We start from the raw sequence: 19673 nt of genomic DNA, 5'->3' as shown, positions 1-19673 counted from the left end.
TGTGTGTGTCCATCTTGACTGAAAGTTTTTTTTAAAGAACTGCTTTTGACTTTTTTCAGTTATCAGTGCTGATGCTGATTAAGAAAGCCTGAATGCAAAGTGAATACATTTAGCTAGGGGAAGCATAATAGTGAGTGGCAATGAAATGAATCCTAAACTTAGCAGGAACACGTGAACTCTCTGTGACTTTAGCCTGCTGGACGTTGGCCTGTTCAGTAGCATCCATCGATGTGTAGACGCTCCACGCTAACACTTTAGCATACGCTGTGTTGAATGATAGCAGTGGCTTTATTTAAAATGTGTGACAATGGGAATTTGTAACAGTTCCACAGCTAAAAGTTATTATAAATGATATGGAGCTGAGTATTTTAGTCTTGAATTTTATGGTAAAATTTGCACAAAATATTAAAAAAAAAAAAAAAAAAAAAAAAATTGCACCACTACTTCCTCTCTTTTGACAGGAAGTAAAGGTAAGGAGTCAAAATGTCACAGAAAATAGTCCCAAAGATACGTTGTTACATCGCCGATATTTAATTAATTAAATTTCATTGTCATATGATAAAATTATAATCACAATTTTTAAAGGCTAAAAAGGTCAGTTTTCTTGCTTTGCTTCATGCTCGTGGCCTGCTAGCGCTCCACATGCTAAAGTGTTAGCACGGGGCGGAAGAGCACCATGGCTGCTCTGTCTTCACGTCTCAGTGTGAGGAAGTTCACCAGAGGGATGATCTCCCAAAAAGCGTCATGTATTATTATTATTATTTTTTTTTTGTAAGTGGGAGCCGGGCTGGGCAGTGAGTAACGGCGGTATCTCGGCGTAGGCTGACTCACTTGCCCAGCGCTTACTCACGTTCACGGCGCTCGCTACGTCACTCCACCGTGTAGCTGTGCGTCTGAAGAACAGCATGTCCCGTCCACCGCTGTCTGCCCAGCTCAACTCAGGCTCCAAGTGTTTTGAAACGGGGGGCGAGGGGTGGAGGTGGTGGTGTGGTGGTGGTGGTGGTGGTGGTGGTGGGGGGGGGGATAAATTGGTACAGCGGGCTGGAATGCTGCAGCAGTTATTTAAGGCCCTGTAGGTGCTGCCTCGGCCATATGCTCCCATTATTCCGCTTGGGAGGGGCCCATGTGGGCGTGCGAGGGAGGGAGGGAGAGGGAGAGGGAGAGAGAGAGAGAGAGAGAAAGGGGGGGGGGGGGGGTGGAATGGAGGGAGTCAGAGGAGGAGAATGGTAGCCGAGGAATTATTTTAAGGAGAGCACCCCTATCAAGCGCGGGGGAGGAATTTTAAGAACGGGATACCGGGAGAAGCCTTGGGAAGAGATGAGATGAGAAAGAATTAGCTTTTAAAGTAAATGATCGCCTTCACCCCTCAATATCCGGCTCTTTCACCGCCGTCTTTGCATAATTCATCGCGTCAAATTTTGAGGTGTGACAGATTATAATTCATGAACTCCTGAACTTCTCAGGGTGATAGTTCCTCGCGGGTCGCAGCCCCTCAATCATCCTCATATCAGGGATCTGCCACTGATAAGAATTTGGTCCCGTGGATCTTCACATGGGGCAGAGCTTTGCTGCCGATATAAAGGACTGTTCCACTGAATTTAATTGAATATTTTTTATCCTGTAGCACCTTTACATTCTCGACTCGGTATACTTTTTAGTGTATTTACAGCAAAATTTCTGTTTGGAATGCCCTCAAGAACCCTTGTGTGGTTGCATTTTGACATCAGCTCTCTCAGGTCACTGTTTTTATCCTCTGCGCTGTAGGTAACTTGATATCTGTCCATTATGATAACAGGAAGGCCCAGATATAGGTCTGCTGTTGTTAGCTGTGTATCTTTCTCTCTTTTTTTTTTTCCTCTCTGTCTTTCTCCTCTCTCTCTCTCTCTCTCTCTTTCTCCCTATCTGTACAGTCTCTTGTCAGGCTGAGGCCTGTGTTCCTGATCAGGGCATTGCTCTCATGTTAGCCGCTCCACGGGAAACACATCCCAGCATTCCCTCTGACACGCCGGCAGCAGCATTACCATAATTGGCTTTTCTACATGACGGGACAGAGGAAATAATAATGTCATTTTATTTACAGCCCTCTTGTCCCGGTCCGAGAGCTATCACCCCTTCCCTCCCCCTTCCTCCTCCTCCTCCCTCCTCCATCCTCCCTCCCCGCCGCTGCGCTCTTTCTCTTGTCTTCACATACACTTATACACCCTCCTCCTCCTCCTCCTTTTCCCTCTCTGTCTCATCTCTCTCTCTCTCTTTCTCCCCGTGCAGGGCGCGAGTCTCGTTCTGCCACGGCGTGTAGGTCAAGCGATGGCTTTTTGATCAGCTCCTGTCCAAAGCCATCAGGGCTGAGAGGCACGTAATGGAGAGCGGGGTGACAAACAGAATCTGGGGAAGGAATAAGACTGCCAGTTTCCTATTAGAGGCCGGCCTAAACGCCCGCCCCCCCGCCCCCCCCCCGCGTCCGCCCGCCCGCCCCCGTTCCCCGCCGCGAACCCACTCCCTTGCACTGCCTAAATCACATGAGTGAAGGGGCCCGCGATTGGACATTAGTGCCGCAAATGACTGCCGTGATTGCCCCCTCTTCCCAAACTCACATCAAATAAATAAAGAAATGTGTGTAAATAAATAGAAGGAGGGGTGTTGGGGAGATGGGGCTGGTGGTGGAGGATGGTTGGAGGAGGAGGAGGAGGGTCGGGGGGGGGACTGACTGGTTTCATCCCCTTCTCTTCTCTCTCTCTCTCTCTCTCTCTCTCTCTCTCTCTCGTTTCATCGCCTTTCTGCCTTTCTTATCTGGTTTGTTTGGCTTTGACAGCGGCCAAATGGTGAAGCTCCGCGAGCCTGACAGAGAGTTTTATTGATTTAACAACCGGCAGACTCTCAGCAAAGAAAAGGGAGAAGGCGAAAAAAAAAAAAAAAAAAGAAAAAAAAAAGAAAGGGAAGGGAAGGGAAGGGCGGGGAAAAGATAACCAAAGTTTTGAGAAGAAATGATATGTTGCTGCCTCGCTCGCTCGCCAAAACACCGACGTGTCCGGAGGATCGTATTTCATTGGGGGGATCATTTGCGAAAATCGGATCGGACACAAAAAAAAAAGTGAAGCCGTCTGAAAGCGGCCGGGCGGTGTTTTTTTGGGAGATGATCGGCTCCCGGGTCAAGCACGTCGCCCCATCGTGAGGCCTGGTGTTGTGCTGAGGCAAGAAACAGGGCGTTCACCACACTTTTTTTTTTTTTTTTTTTTTTTTTTTGCATCATGACAGACTCCTAACAGCCTTCTTTCTGTACTTTCCAACGACTGCAAACACTTAGGCCTCGAGAAAAAGGCTCTGAACCATTCTGAACATACCACCAGTGCGTTGTCAGAAATGTGTATATATAATATATAATAATATGATGTGTGATTTTTATTTTTATTATTATCATCATTAGGTACTAGCAGATTAGGATAGTATATCTGTGTCGAATCATCATGACTCAAAGAATTCTCAAGTTTACTAAAACAAAACAGAATAACTGGAATAAATTGAATTCTTAAAATAAATGCTAAATACTCTATACTGCTTGTCATACTTCATGCAATCCTTAATAGGACTTTATAGAGCTATAGAGGTCCTGTGTTGAGCCATCTGACCATGGTGCCATAGAGAACTTCCTGGCGTACAGGTGCTCCAGGGTTCCTTGGTGGAGGGGTTCTAGGGGTCCACTTTATTTTAATTTGCTAGAAATGAAATTAGAGAATGTGTAAGCGTCAGTGCTGTAATGCTATTTTTTTTACTGTCGCTGCTGTTGTTTCCATATGTACGGTGCAGACAGCTGCAGCTCAAAACTAAATCAGCAACACACATTTACAGGTCCATGGCCCACAGTCGCATCAGACAGGGGTGTGTTGCTTCCTGCTTGATAACCAAAAAAGCTCTTCTGAGTACTATTTGTGCATCGAAAAGGATTCTTTATAGCACCAAAGGAGGTTCTGGTATAATGCAAACCTCAAACAAACAAACAAAAAAACATTTTCAGGCGTTATACATTTCTGGAACCCTTGTTGTTAAGAGAGTTACCGTATATAAACATATACATATACATAGGGTGAATTTTCCTGCACAGGGATGCTGACGTTGGTCTGTTGGTGTGTGTTGTCGGTGATCTGGCGTGGCTGGTGGCGGGCTTGATCGCTGCCGCTTGTGACAGAGAGTCTGCGGTGCTATCCTGGCCACGCCGCCGCCTGTCTCCTTGATGGCGGCACGTCCCCGAGCAAAAGTGACAGGCGCTTTGGCGCCCGTGCAGATGGCCCTGCTCACAGCCATCACCCGCTCGGCAAACCAAACCGCCAGGGACGGCACGCCAGCCCTACCCCTTCCCGAGCCCGCCCCTCTCCGCTGGTGTCGCTCTGCATATGTGCGTCCAGGACACGCACAGGAGGAGGAGGGGGAGGAGGAGGAGGCTTAATCTGGTCACCAGTCAGATCCACATAGTCCTTGTGTTGCATTTGTTGTCAGCAGTGACTGAACAGATACAACTGATATGCGCTCCTCAGTATTTCTTTTTTCTTTTTTTTCCAGATTTGAGCAGTCTGTCAGAATAAATGCAATGTCTCCCGAAAGATGCGGAGATCATTTATTTCAGGCTAATGCTGGCCGCGTTTCATCACTGAGATTGTACATTCATGGCTTGCGAAACCGTCCACTTGCTGCCTGTGATTTTTACCGATGTCTGTCTCTGCCAGTCTTTTGTCTGCGCGCTTTTGATATCTCCCTCTTTGTTGTTTCCATGACAACATGGCAGGACAGGCATTGATTGACAGGGATCGTCAAAGGGTTCCCTGGCGTCCCGTTCGGCGCTCGAAGCCCCTCCCTGCTGCAGCCTGTGTTTTGTCACTCACCCAGGGATATTTCTGATGTGCTGCCTCTCATTCCTGCTGTCGGTGTGTGTATGTGTGAGGAGAGAGAGAGAGTGTGTGTGTGTGTGTGTTTAGCACTGCCAACTATCAGGGTTTAGCTGTTTTTTGGCTGCAGCGGACATGAGTGACTCACATAGGTAATTCCTACTGTATGTTTTCACTGTTCGCGTGGGCTCGTGAGGAATGGATAGCCATTCTGCAGGATGCCTTGTATATTAAATGGCTGATATGTGTTGATAGCCTTCCTGTTCTGGAAGCAGGTTAGCGAGGGTGTGGGGGGGAGGAAGGCACAGCAACAGAAGACACTCTGCAGATGTGTTGTAGAGAGTACAGCACATAATGCTAATCTGCTGTGTTAGGGATTTTCAGGAGTTTTAGAAACTGTCTCGGTCTCAGTCTGTCAGTGGGATTGAAGCGCAGCCAGGTTCTCCTGTAGTGCTCTCATTTCACTGAAATCCTGTCAGGCGTTAGGGGAGTATGTTGCTCATTTGGAGGAGGGTGTATCAGTAGCACACAGTGAACCCAGACTTATAGGCAATATTATGGTCGGCGGGTTCAAGTTTGCGCTGTTCGAGCAAACATGTATGAGCTCCGGAGAGTGTACAGTACACACACACACACACAGGCATGGGAAGGCGAGCATGCAGGCAAACACCCATTTGCAAACAGGCACTTGCAAAGACACGCACTCTCTCTCTCTCTCTCTCTCTCTTACACACACACACATACACGTCATCGCACTCGTGCACACACACACAGTCACAGTCGACGGTGCAGCTGCTCACCTCCCCCACCCCCTCCACCCATCTCCTCTCAGGCAGCAGTAAATGCTGCCAGTGTATATATATCAGGTATTATGTCCACTTAGATTATGATATGACAGGTTAGCGTGCCGTTTGAAGCTGACAGCACATCTGTTTCATCAGGAGAGACTGATACTGGCATCTAGGACACACATCTCACCATGCAGGAAGGAGATAAAGGAAGAAGCTAGGGGGCCGTCTTTCCTGTCTCCCTCCCTCCCTTCCTTCCTCGCCCTCTCTCTCTCTCTCTGTCTTCTTTTTCCCTTTCTCCTGCAACCCCCCCGCCCGCCCGCCCGCCACCACCACCACCACCACCTCCTGCTCACTTTTTCTTTCTTCCCCCCACATCTCTCCGTCTCATTCACTCTCTCGCCCCCCCACCACCTCCTGTCTCTCCTACTTACTGATGCTTGCTGTATCTTCGCGAACATGCATGCACGCACACACACACATAAACACAGGCGCGCGGTCGAGCTCCATTTGCCTTTACCCTCTGTACCAGCAAACCTGTTACATCTCGGCTCTGTTTAGTTCCCGTTCTCCACGCCTTGATCTTTTGATCATGTGTTTGCTTTCCTGCTTTAATCTATCCTCTTGTCATGTGTTGTCCACGCCATTTTATATCACGTAACAGTGGCAGATTTCACAAATGCAGAAATTCTGCCTGCCCCAGACTCCCCCTCTTAAACAATTACTGAAGCAGCCTCAGTCCGAGTGCCATTGTTTTTTTTTTTTCCAATTCTAGTGCTTATTAGCTCAAAGGGAGTGACCTTCAGCACATCAAAGTGGGTTAGGAAATGCCGCGATATCTCAAAATGAGTGTTTTGTTTTTCTCCCTCCTGATCAGTTGCATAACCTTAACATGTGAGGAGCTGAACTTCAGTGTGGATGAGTGAGAGGCAATAAAGCATGGGTGAGAAAAAAGAAAGAAAGAAAGAAAGAAAGAGAAGAAAAAGACATAGTATAGTTGAACATGCAAGCATGCAGCTGGCTAACAAGGCCAAACAGCCAGTGATTTCCTGGGGAACATGAGGCATGTGTGGAGGAATAGGGAGTTGGGAAGGAAAAGGACAACTGTCAGAAGCTCAGTGATTTATTTTTCCCTTGGAGGCTTTTTTCACCACTGGCTTTCAGAGACATATGTGTGTAAAATACACACACTCATGCATGCATGCATACACACATACACTCACACTCTGTGAATAAAAGCCTACATTTCCCATCATTGAGTATTCATTTCATGTTATTTTGACAGTGGTCCTGTTAGTGTGCAGTAAATCTTTTATTTCACTGAGCTGACCTCTTTTTTTTCTCTCTTCCTTTCTCCCCTTTTTGTCCTTTCTCTCTCTCTCTTTCACCCTTTCTCTCGCTCTCCTTTTTTATGCTACAGCCTACGTGCCGGAGGACGAGCTTAAGGCAGCCGCTCATGATGAGGAAGAGCACCTGCAAGATGACGGCCTCTCATTAGACGGCCAAGACACTGAGTTCCTGTGCAACGAAGAAGAGGAAGATGTAGACGGAGGCCGACCATCTAGCTACAGAGACTCTCCTCTCAGCAATGGCACTAACCCTGATGCTGGATATGGCTCTCCGCTCAGTGATGGCAGTGAGAGGCTCACCGACTTCAAGAGCACCTCCTCCAGGGATGGTCAGGAGAGGGAAGGAGGCACTTTGCCCTTCTGCCCCAACAACGGCATGCCCCTGCAGGATAGCCTGGCGCAGATGAAAGCCGTCTATGCAAACCTCATCTCAGATGCCTCTTGGTCCAGCATTGCCATGGACATCATGAAGTCTAAGCCTGCTGCAGCTGGCAGTGTCAACAGTGCCCTCACTGCAGCAGCAGCAGCAGCGGCGGCGGCGGCGGCAGCCACCTCTGCTGCCTCTGTCTCCACAAGTCCCACCATAAACAAGAGCAGTGGGGTCAGCACAGCTAGCAGCCACCACAATGGAAGGAGCTCCAGCACCACTGTCAACCACACGGGTAGTGGAAGTGGTAGCACTAATGGTACAGCAGCTAGCTCTGTTAGCAGTGGAACCAGCAGCAGTGGGAGCAGCAGTGGTGTGGCTAGTAATGGCAGTGGTGTGGCCTATGATTGGCACCAAGCAGCCCTGGCCAAAACTCTTCAGCAGACCCCATACCACCTGTTACCAGAGCCCAGCCTCTTCAGCACGGTGCAGCTTTACCGGCAGAACAACAAGCTGTATGGCTCCGTCTTCACCGGTGCCAGCAAATTCCGATGCAAAGACTGCAGCGCTGCCTATGACACATTGGTGGGACTGACGGTCCATATGAATGAGACGGGCCACTACCGAGACGACAACAAGGACAAGGAGGAGGACCGGGGCAAGCGCTGGTCCAAACCTCGCAAGCGCTCCCTGATGGAGATGGAGGGGAAAGAGGACGCCCAGAAGGTGCTGAAGTGCATGTACTGTGGCCACTCATTTGAGTCTCTGCAGGATCTCAGCGTCCATATGATCAAGACCAAGCATTACCAGAAAGTGCCTCTTAAAGAACCGGTGCCAGCCTTGGCCACTAAACTGGTACCCTCTTCGGCCAAAAAACGAGCTCTCCAGGATGCCATAGTCTCCCCGTGCTCCCCAGACTCTGTCCATGCTGGTAGTGGTGGGGGTAACTTGTCCCTTGGGGATGCTGGCAAAGATCCAAAAGCCACAGCTAACCCTTATGTTACACCAAACAACCGCTATGGCTACCAGAATGGTGCCAGCTACACATGGCAGTTTGAAGCCCGTAAAGCCCAGATCCTCAAATGCATGGAGTGTGGGAGCTCTCATGATACACTGCAGCAGCTGACCGCCCACATGATGGTCACGGGTCATTTCCTGAAGGTCACAAACTCTGCATCCAAGAAGGGCAAACAGCTAGTGTTTGATCCAGTGGTGGAAGAAAAGATCCAGTCCATTCCTCTGCCACCGACCACTACCAGGCTTCCTGTCCCCAGTACTGTTAAGTCCCAGCCAGTGTCCCCAGCCCTTTCCTCTGGCTCAGAAGAAAAGAGGGAAGGATGTGAGGATGAAAAGATGGAGGGTAGTGAACTAGGGGAGAAAAAAATCAAGGAGGAGAGAGAGGACCCAGGTGAGAAATCTGAAGCTGATGCCACGTCGTATAAATATCTCAGAGAAGAAGACCTAGAGGAGACGCCCAAAGGTGGGTTAGATATTCTCAAGTCCCTTGAGAACACTGTTTCCAGTGCCATTAGCAAGGCTCAGACTGGCACACCAACATGGGGCGGCTACCCCAGCATTCATGCAGCCTACCAGCTACAGGGCACCATGAAGAGCTCCACCACTGTTCTGCCCCCAACGGTTCAGAGTGTCCAAATGCAGCCGATGTTTAACAGTGGGCTTCGAGGCCTTGTGACTGACCCAACCTCAGTCATCCACTCCCCTCGGAGCCCTTCCTCCCCTCCCCCACTCAGGAGCAACGTCACTGCCATGGAGGAGCTTGTGGAGAAAGTGACAGGCAAAGCTGCCACTGTGAAGAAAGAGAAAGAGGAGAGGATGGTGAGCCTTGATCGCTGCCGGCCCCCATCCTCAGTTAAATCCCCTTCTCCTGCACTGAGAGAGCAGAGAGAGCAATTAGCATCTCCAAATGACCTCTCTGTAGGTAAACCACCTATTGTGAGGAACAGCAGCCCTGGAAGTGTAGAGTCAGAGCTCATCTGCAAGAAAGAGCCCAAAGAGAGCCTGGTGGATGGCCACAACAGCCACTCGAAGAATGGTTCTGAGGCCCGCCAATCCCCGGTAACCAATGGTAACAGTCTGGGCATCATCACCGATCACTCACCAGAGAGGCCTTTCATCAACCCTCTCAGCGCACTCCAGTCAATCATGAACACACACCTGGGTAAGGCCTCCAAACCAGTCAGCCCAGCTGCAGATCCACTGTCCATGCTTTACAAAATCAGCAACAGCATGATGGATAAGCCAGCTTTCAACGCCACCCCTCAGGCCAAGCCAGCCGAGCCCATCAACCACTACTCGTTCTACGAGAGCAACGACCAGCCCATAGACTTGAGTAAAACAAAGTCTGCCACTAACAGCAACAACAACAATAACAACAGCAGCAGTGCACCTGTGAATAGCATTAGTGTCAATGGTAACAAGCCCCTCCTCTCTCTCCCTGACTCAGTCTCCTCTCCTCTGAGGGAGAATGCTCTGATGGACATTTCTGACATGGTGAAGAACCTCACAGGAAGGCTGACGCCTAAATCTTCCACTCCATCCTCTATCTCAGAGAAGTCGGATGCAGATGGCAGTGCATTTGAGGATACCCTGGAGGACCTCTCACCTGTGCAGAAGAGGAAAGGGAGGCAGTCCAACTGGAACCCCCAGCACCTCCTGATCCTCCAGGCACAGTTTGCCTCCAGCCTAAGAGAGACCCCTGAGGGACGCTACGCTATGACCGATCTGGGCCCCCAGGAGAGGGTTCACATCTGTAAGTTCACAGGCCTCTCCATGACCACCATATCCCACTGGCTGGCCAACGTCAAATACCAGCTGAGACGGACTGGGGGCACCAAGTTCCTGAAGAACATGGACTCGTGCCAGCCTGTGTTCCTCTGTGGTGACTGTGCCTCCCAGTTCAGGACTCCCTCCTCCTACATCAGCCACCTGGAGTCTCACCTGGGCTTCAGCTTGAAGGACCTGTCCAAACTGTCAGCTGAGCACCTACGGGAGCAGCAGGCTGTCTCAAAGGTGATCACAGACAAAATGACATTCGGCAGCCCCCTGTCGGCCTTGAGCACACCAGAGGACGACACAGGCTCTGTGTACCAGTGCAGACTTTGCAATCGGACATTCGTCAGCAAACATGCGGTCAAACTACACCTCAGCAAGACCCATGGCAAGTCTCCAGAGGACCACCTGGTGTTTGTCACCGCGTTGGAGAAACTGGAGAAGCTAGACAAGTTGGAGAAAGTTTAAATGGGGTCTTGTGTTGAGAGTAGAGACTGACAGCTGTGGAACTGACCAGAATTTCATTGCACTAAAATGACATTGTTCACAGTTACTGCACTGGGCCGAACTGAGCCACCAGAGAAAAAAAAAAAAAATCAGTCTTATTATTTTTTGTTGTGATAACTGCCTGACTGGACCATGTCTTTTCATGTTAATTTGTTTTTGTTTTGCCAAGCTTTTTTAACACTTATTTTGTAATATATTTATATGCTATTTGTCTGATCTGTGCATGTATTTTAGTGAATCAAGGTTAAACATGAGATTTTAATCTTTTCATGGCAAAAAATACAACTACTGCTTCAATGGTAACTAAAGTGGTGAGTGAAAAATGAATTTGGGGGGAAAGAAACTGTATAATACTTGATATGAAGATGGTGAAAATTAAATGTATACACCAAAAGAATGGAAGATTATCCTGAAAGAATGAAGTAGCACCTTAGACAGTTGAATTTTGAATTTGTAAAGAGAACATGTTTTGAAATATCCTGCATTTGTCAAAATCAGATTGATTTAAAAGATCAAGGATTATAATTTTCCCCGTCCTTTTTGAGTTCCTGTCACTGCAATGTTTTTTGATGATGAATGGCCTGCTCAGAAATCTGTCAGTGTATTGGAAAAAGAAACAGATCATGTGAACATTTGGAAAAATTGAAATGCTGCTTCTGGTTACAAGTCAATCAGTGAAAATGAATGGCCGTCAGTATGCAAGTTTGCTCAAAAAACTTTTTCTTGATGTGAAGTATCACCTTATAGCAATTTTCCAGTTGTATGGTTTGTTACAACTTTCTCTTTCTAAATCGTGTCGCTTTATTCAACTGTAAAGAGAACAGTCCGTTACATGTAAATGATTACCAGTGAAATGTCAGTACTCCATAAGACATATCTTACCATTTGAAACAGCTCAACATTCTTTGTATCTTAAGGTGTGTGCATTCTCTAACTTTTATATTGTCATTTTATATACAAAAATAATAAAAAAGAAAAACAGATGGTGTATATAGATATATGCTGTAGAGCTACAAAATGTCCTTTTTTAAAGAAAATACAAATTTAGCTTCTTTGGCTTGGTTTACAGAAATGATTTTAATTATACTTGCATCCAATTTGATGCATGATATGGTGTGAAAAATAAATAAGCGATGCACAATGACTATACATTTCAATGTTTTATCGACAATATTGTAAAAAAAAAAGAAAAAAACAACTTTTTAGCACCAATTAGTTTGTTTCATTTCATTTCTTTCTCAATTGTAAAATAAACCCCAAAGCAGTTGTTAACAGTCATACATTTGTGGTTGTGTATTCATTTTTCAAGGAGGTTAACCAAACTGCATGAATAGAATTTTATTTAACAGCATTTGATGTTTTCTTGTTTTATGGAATATTAAAGCTATCACCCTCACACACATTCCTAACCCAGTGCGTTAGGATTTTTTTTATTACATATTTCCATTGCAGAAGTTCGATTCAAATGCTTTTGTGGTCTTATTGGTGCGCAGCTGGCCTTCTACAACAGGCCTGCTAATGCATGAATGCACTGTGCAGCTATCTTATGTCTTCCAAATGTTAAGAGCAAAAGAAAAATCACTGGTGTCATACTTGTAACTGATGACTGAGCCCTATCATGCCGCCAATGATTATTATAATGATGGAGATGATGGGGATGATAAGTCTGTAAGGGTGCCTATTGTGCTGTAAGAAACTCATGCTAGGCTTGTGACTGGCCTTCGGAGGGCCTGCTCTGAAAGAATCAGTGTTGTATTAATGACGGCAGTGTACTTGCGCCTGTCTCCCCGGCACAAAATCAGATGGGTGTCTGTTCTGCTTGATATAGCCTCCTGACTGGCCACATTGAACCAACCAATAATTAACACATCTTCTCAGATGATACACGAGCAGCTAGATCCTGTCCCTCTGTCTGATCAGCTGCAATGTTGCTAACAAGAAAATGAATGCTGCTGCTTTTTTTGGGGTGATACAGTTTATTCATTTTCACATTCTTAAAAAATTACTGATTGGCCTGATTAGGATGAAATAACTAAATGGCAAACTTTGTAACTCTGATTTGACTGAAAGTCCAAAAAAAAAAAAAAAAAAAAAAAAAAAAACTATTGATGTAAAACTTGCAAGGCAAATCCAGCCATCGTTACAAATTATACTAATTGGTCTAATAGGGATGCTACAGTTAGAGGTCAGATTTTCTTTAGTTTTTTTTTCCTACTTTTTTTTTTTTTTTTTTTTTTAACTAAAATGTGATATCCACTGGTCATTATTCATCATTTATCGTGTTAGTGAAAGGGCTAAGGAGTGCCTGCATCATCCATGACGAATAACATGTTTACTTGTATTAGCTGAATGAACACCATGGTGTACATTTTGTGAGACAGGTTTTATATTATATTCAGATTCAGCAGCATGAACCAGCTTCCAAGCAAACTAGTCAAATCCTTTGCACAGATATAAAAAATGTAAAATATTGCTAATACGTCATGTGATTAGCTGCGTTACCATGTGCCTTTCCTGGCTCATTGCTGCTGTTTCTTGCTCCGTTAACATCTTGTCGTCAGCTCCTCAAAAAGAAAAGGTTGGAGGCTCGGTTTGCTGAGCTCGCTGCACTTTTATGACCGATCGAGCTGCTTCGAAATCCTCCGATTCCCACCGACACCTTTTCTGACTCGCACCATGACTGCTGTTGCTGCTTTCTGTGGTTTCTCTGGGTCGTGACTATCTTTTTAATCTCCATGCACCCCCACATGGTGTGGAGTGTAAATAAAATGAAATTATAAGTCAATAAAGCCATGGCAAGTAAACCCAAATTTTGAGCGACGACGTGTTCGCCTGGGTTTCTATTTATGGCAAATTCAACTTTGTCAGCTGAAAACCCGGCTGAATGTGAGTTGTTATATCAAATGACCTCTAGGTGACCCTCAGCCTAAGGTAAGCAGTCAGCTGCAGGGTTTCTTCCTCGGGCAGCCCTGGAGGTAAAGCAGCAGCATCAGGAATTTGATCTCTCATCTCACCCTCATGTCTCAAGTTTCTGATAGAGTCGCGGGCTTTGTCTGGAAGCCATGCTGCAGTGTTATGACTTCCATTCCTCACACTCACAACATGTCTCATGTCGGCTGAGTCAGTCACACACACGCACACACGCACACACTCCCAGCTATATTAGCATGAGTGTCTTTGTGCAATTACACACCTCCTCGATCTGGCTGCACCTCGCTGTGTTGATACATGGATTCAGTGACAAAGGAAACACAGGGAGAGGGCAGATTAACCCGGCTGAAGATGCAGCTTCCTGGAAAGGGGGCTGCTAGACTTGGGTTATAAAACAAACAGGGCAGATAAACAAGCAACATTTGGAGGAGATAGTGTTCCCTGCACACCAGAAATAAAAAACACCTTGTAGGTTTAATACCCCACAGCTAAACCTGTAATTTCGCTGTGCCGTCAGATAGCTGCTGAGCCGATAGAGACTCTTCCCTGCTTTGTTAGAGATCAGTGCACTGTTTCCTGTGCGTATTCTATGTAAATTACATGCGATAATCGCCACGCACGGCACAATGCTGGTTCCCGCGGTGCAAACGGAAACCGAGGGTAGATAAACGCAGGCTGGGCAGATTTGCATAGCCTTTGTGTTTTGGGCGCTGCTGAACGTGAGCCCTGAGGATTGGTAGGGATTTCCTCAAGGTTTTGTATTAGTAAATGCCTGCTTCCTCTCAGGGCTGGGACCATTATGTACAGCAGACAGAGGTGGGTGTAGACAGAGGGCACAAACGGAATAACAAAATTACCTGGGCTGGTGGGAACGGGGGAGTGGTGGGTGGGGGTGGGGTGAGGAATTATTAACCTCGCTAACTTGCGTCTGCCTCTGCTGAGATAGAGATGGGAATATGCTGGTGTTGGCATGGGAATGTGTGCACTACCTTGCACTGTGCTCCTGTGTATTTCATCAAGTGACTTACACCTACGGAACACTGTTTATATTTGTATGATCTATCAGGAACACGTGTTTTGGAGAGCTGCTGGTCAAAAGATGAAGTCACACGCAGGTATCCGTGATGTCCGCGCTTGTGTATCGCGGAGCTGGTGACTTTTGATCTTTTCTCTGCAATGCTTCAAGGTGTGTTACCGCAGCGACAAGCGTAAATGCATAAACACACACCTGTGGTTCCCTCACACGTCTTTTCTAGGAAGCCATACGTTTTGCGGACGGTGTTCCTGGTGCGTGTACGATAGCGGCAAGGCGATCATTGTCATCCGTGAAACAAAGACAAAGCTTCCGCCGAGGATCCCGGCACATGTCTGCCGCCTGCAAAACCTTCAACTCTGCGCACCACTCCCGACGTACGGTTTAATACCCTTCCAAAATACCTCAAAACAAACAAAACAATGTCTGACAGAGTATCAGCAAACAAAGCAACGCCGACGGAGAGCCTTTGTGCTGGATCAGAAACCAAAGTCGGAAGAATCTGTTTGGATCCTGATAAAAGGCTTCATTGTGAGCATCGCGTTCACGAAGAAGTTATCGGTATTTGTGTTTTGCACAAGACACTTCCCTCGGTCTATTTTTATGTTGATCTAAGTCAGTTTGTGGACTCAATTCAAATGCATTGCTCAGATTCACTCGCAAGAGCTGTGTCAATTCCAACCCCAAGCAAAAATGGTTCTGTATAGTACCGAAAAACGGTTCTTTAGGCTTTTTGGTACCAGGAGGAACTCTTTAAGGATGCATGAAGTCTATGTGCTGGTCAAATTAGCAGTAAAATAACTAATGGTTCTTTAAGCTGTAAGAGTTGGTGTACCATAGAACAGCTATTTATGCTTGTTCCATTGTGAAATCGTCTTTGATGCGGCGAAGAACCCTCTTAGAAAAGTCTTTCCAACGCAATGCTCAAAGAGTTCTTGATGAATCTGTCTGATGCTGTAAAGAGCAATTTAACAAAGAATGAAATGCTTCAGTTTAGCTTTTTTTTGAGGAGCTTTTTAACTTCTGAAGTTGGTTTTGTATCCCAACAAATTCTTTGAATTCACAATTCTAGATGCTCAGCACCAACCAAAGAACCCCTGGATTGAGCCCCATTGAAGACTATTTCAGCACGCTGTTTTAATTTTTTGTTGTTTTTTCTTTTCATATCAAAACTTTGTTGAAAGTTTTATGAGACTGGCAAATATTTTACAAAATTCCTTCCGCTCTTGTAGATTGGGGCACCTTGGAGGAGCAGGAACGTGGCAGCACATTTTTTTTTTGCCCAGTACTTGTTACAGTCACACCACGTCCTTAGTAAGCTCACTATATTGCAATATAAAACTCTTTCTACCATAACTGACACGGCCAAACAGTCTTGGCACTCCTGTAAAAGTGTTATGTTAGTGTCAGGAGCAGTGTATTTGTATTTTTTCAATGGACAACCGGGGGTCTTCCATCAAGGCGAGGTTATGTTGCGGTGGGAAGGTGATGTGACAGAGTTGTCTTTGCAGAATGATGGTGTCTGACAGCGGCAGGCTAACGGATGTAGGAGATCATCTTGGTCTGCCAGGCCTTTAGTTATGATGTGGTGGTGGATGAGGACTGCAGGTGTGTGTCGCCAGGCCCTTCATCCATCACAAGCCCAGACAAAACGCCGAGCAGATGAAACGCTTCCTCCATCTATGCGGATGAGGGATGTGGTTTTACAAAACAAGACTCTCCGTTCTGTTCAAACGCTGTACTGAAGCTCCTGGGGTGAAGGGATAGAGCGAGGGCTGTTTACGCTCAACTTTTTTTTTTTTTTCCATGGGGTTTTTATGTTTGTTTCATTGTGTTTGCTTGTTTCTCGTGTTTCTTTCTGGCTTTCTTGTGGCTGTGCATCACAATTGTAACGTGCTTTGTCATAAAATGCCTATTGAACTCGTTCCTTTATATGTTTCTTTGCATCTCTTTTTCCTGTATGTCTGTTTTGTTTGCTATGTTTATCTTGTTTCTTTTTATTTTACTATGAGCATCATAATTATACTAAGCAAGAAACACTTGCAAGAAACACTTGTCATAAAATATATATAGATTTTTTATAGTTTGTCTATATATTATACAGCTTTGTGAATTGGAGCTGAGGTTTTTTTTTTTTGTTTGTTTTATTTGTTGTTTTTTGGGGGGTGCTGTACTTGTTTTTTAATCCATTTTTTAGTCTCCCTTGCACATGATTGTTTTAATTTTTCTTTTTTGGGGACATTTTTGCATGCACTGGATGTTTAAAAAAAGAAATACAAAAAACAGCAAAGACAGAAAGACAGAGGGGAAGAACATGTGACAAAGGCCCAAGGCCAGACCTGAACCCATGATATCCCATTCACATGGCACTCACCTTACTCCACCATTACTTTAAACAGGGGCACACTTACATAAATATTTATTTTAATTGATATATTCAAAGATTAAAAAGATAATGAGCTCGTAAATATTTCCTATGTATCTGTGAATACGTCCTGTATGTCCTGTCTTTCTTTCTTTCTCTCTTTCTGTCGTTCTTTCTTTCTTCACATGTGTATCATTATTACACCAAGTTATGCAGAGGACACACCTTTTCATAAAACGCCTATTTGAATTTGTAATCTCAGAGATTCAAACATAATGAGAACTATAAAATATTTCCCTCATATTTTTCCATGCATACTTTTTTCCCCCTCTATCAACTAATCTCCATTTGAGCACCAGGGGACATTTCTATAGCCTCAATACTACAATAATAATCCATATATGAATGATTAATGACATATTTCCCATTATCCAGCATGTATATGTATGATTTAGTCACTGACCTCTCAGGGGTTTTTTTGAATATGAGAACTACCATGTCCCTGTCATTTCCTATTTCAAATCAAAGAGGTCAACGTAGAAAATGACTCAAAACCAATTTGTGTTTCAAAAAGACCCTTGAGAAATCGTGGCTTGTGTTTTGTTTGATATGCACAAAGACACTTATCCCTTATCTATCTTTTCAGAGAGGGAGAGATGGAGGGTGAAGTGCTCCAGGAATCAGTGCTGCCTCCATGAGATATGATGCTGCTTGATTTTGATCATTGACATTTGCTTTTTCATGCATCCCGAAAAACAAGGTCTCCCTTCCATTAAGGAATTATTCAAATGACCTTCAACAGTGCATGTTTTCCTACAGTTTTGTTGTGGGAATATGAGAACACATACTGACATCTCAATTACTTATGCAAGGCTCAGAGTAGGCCCAGTGGATGCAATCACCGTGTGTGCAATCCTCAGTCACTCCGAATCACAGAGGCTCCCGGACAGACACACATAATTCAGACAAGTCAGACAGGATTTGCATACAAAGACTAAAAACAAAAAAAAGTGAGCATAAATAAAAAATGCACCATCTTGAGCAGGAGGAGAAGGTAAAGAGTCAAGGGGAGAGGAGGGGGGGAGGACGGTAAATTGTTTTAAAAAGGTCTTACGTGTCATGCTGTATAGGAAAAACAGCGTTAGACAGATACATAGAGCTGATATGATATTTTATTAAAAATCAGATCTGGCCTAGTCAGTGCCTTCCACCTCTAATATGATGATATGATATGGTGTTTGATTGGTGACATATTTATTGTAGAACTGATCAATACTACACTGGTTGTCTGTGGGAAGCCCTTCAATTGAGCTGATTCTAATGAGACATTTCATTGGATTCCACACAAGCATGAGCTATAATTATTATTACTAGTCGCATTCTTGTTTCAGTGGAGAGTTTTAGCGTCATCATCATGGTCTTAATGCTGTTTCAGACGTTTTGCATAGAAACATTGCAATCTCAAGCCTATTTCTTTTCCTTTTCCTTTTTTTTTTTTTTTTTTTGGCAAGAAAACAGTGAAATTTAAAGGTTTTACATATCCAAGTATCAGCGTCGACCTTCAAAATTCCATATCGGTCAAATCCCGCCGTGCGAGGCCCCTCAGCCGTTGGCCACCACATGCTCACACCGGACCAGACACTGTTGTCCGTCTTTATCCCCTTAAAAAACCTGAGCCTCCCCTCTGGAGGTGACACACTGTCTCAATGTCGGGTGATGGGTGGGTGGGTGGAGGGGGTATAGCGGAGGGGTGGGTGAAGGGGTAGAGGGGGCTGGGGGTGGTTGAGGGCAGGCTGTGGGGGGGGGGGGAGGGGTGTACGGGAGGCTAACCCGGCATCACGTCATTAGCGTTGCGCGGCGGAGATGCAGGGGCACCCTGACACATGTCACGGACAGCCAGCCGAGGGCCCACGTATGAAGCTGACACGCCGCGCATAATTTATCCCGTGACACGATCTGCATGCCGAGTTGTTGATCTGTTGTGTTTGGTTTGGACATGGGCGCTCTGGCAGGGAAGACGGGAAGGGGTAAGGGGGTGGGGGTTATTATGCAGCTGGGGAGGGGTGGGTGGGGGGCAGGAAGAGCGAGGGGCGAGGGCGAGGAGGTGGCAGGGTGTGCGTGTGTTTGTGTGTGTGTGTGTGTGTGTGTGTGTGTTTTCGCGGAGGTGGAAGACGGCATCTCGGTGTAGCACACACTGAAGGGGCGACACATTTGTCATGTCCACTGAGAAGCAACATATACACAAACAAGCGCACACAAATACACTCTAATGCAGACACCCGGACTTCAACACACACACACACACACACACACACACACACACAGACACACACAGACACACACATACACTCGCACTTTGGCTACATGCATGTTGAATCACAGTGAAATCACAGCCATAATCTTCTCGTTTCTTCAGACATCTGTTCATGAGTGAAAATGACTAATAATCCTGACGTGAACTTCCAACGTTTCATTGGATATGATTGTTTTCCAAGCCTCAGCTGCAGCGTGGTGTTAAAGCACCGCTGACACCACTTCTCTTCAGCTTCACATCATTTTTGCTTCAGTGACTGAATAAAGCCTTTATGGATGAATGAACTGTGTGTGTGTTTTCACTAAATCAGCAAATACCTTTAATACACAGGGAAAAAATGAGTTGTATAGATCAT

At 45.7% G+C, this 19673-nt stretch overlaps 1 protein-coding gene across 2 annotated transcripts in view; it reads left to right on the top strand.

Annotated features, from left to right (window-relative positions):
- The window catches only part of LOC115373468 (teashirt homolog 1), a 43424-nt gene extending 31471 nt beyond the window's left edge, over window positions 1–11953 (top strand). For both annotated transcript variants that reach the window (XM_030071881.1, XM_030071880.1), the window contains exon 3: window positions 7083–11953. In XM_030071881.1, coding sequence (XP_029927741.1) covers window positions 7083–10636 — 3554 coding nt within the window. In that variant the 3' untranslated portion in view covers window positions 10637–11953. The remainder of the gene's footprint in view (window positions 1–7082) is intronic.
- The last annotated feature ends 7720 nt before the right edge of the window (window positions 11954–19673 follow it).

This window comes from Myripristis murdjan, chromosome 16, assembly GCF_902150065.1.
Source record: "Myripristis murdjan chromosome 16, fMyrMur1.1, whole genome shotgun sequence".
NCBI lineage: Eukaryota > Metazoa > Chordata > Actinopteri > Holocentriformes > Holocentridae > Myripristis > Myripristis murdjan.
This window is presented reverse-complemented; position numbering and strand designations above follow the sequence as displayed.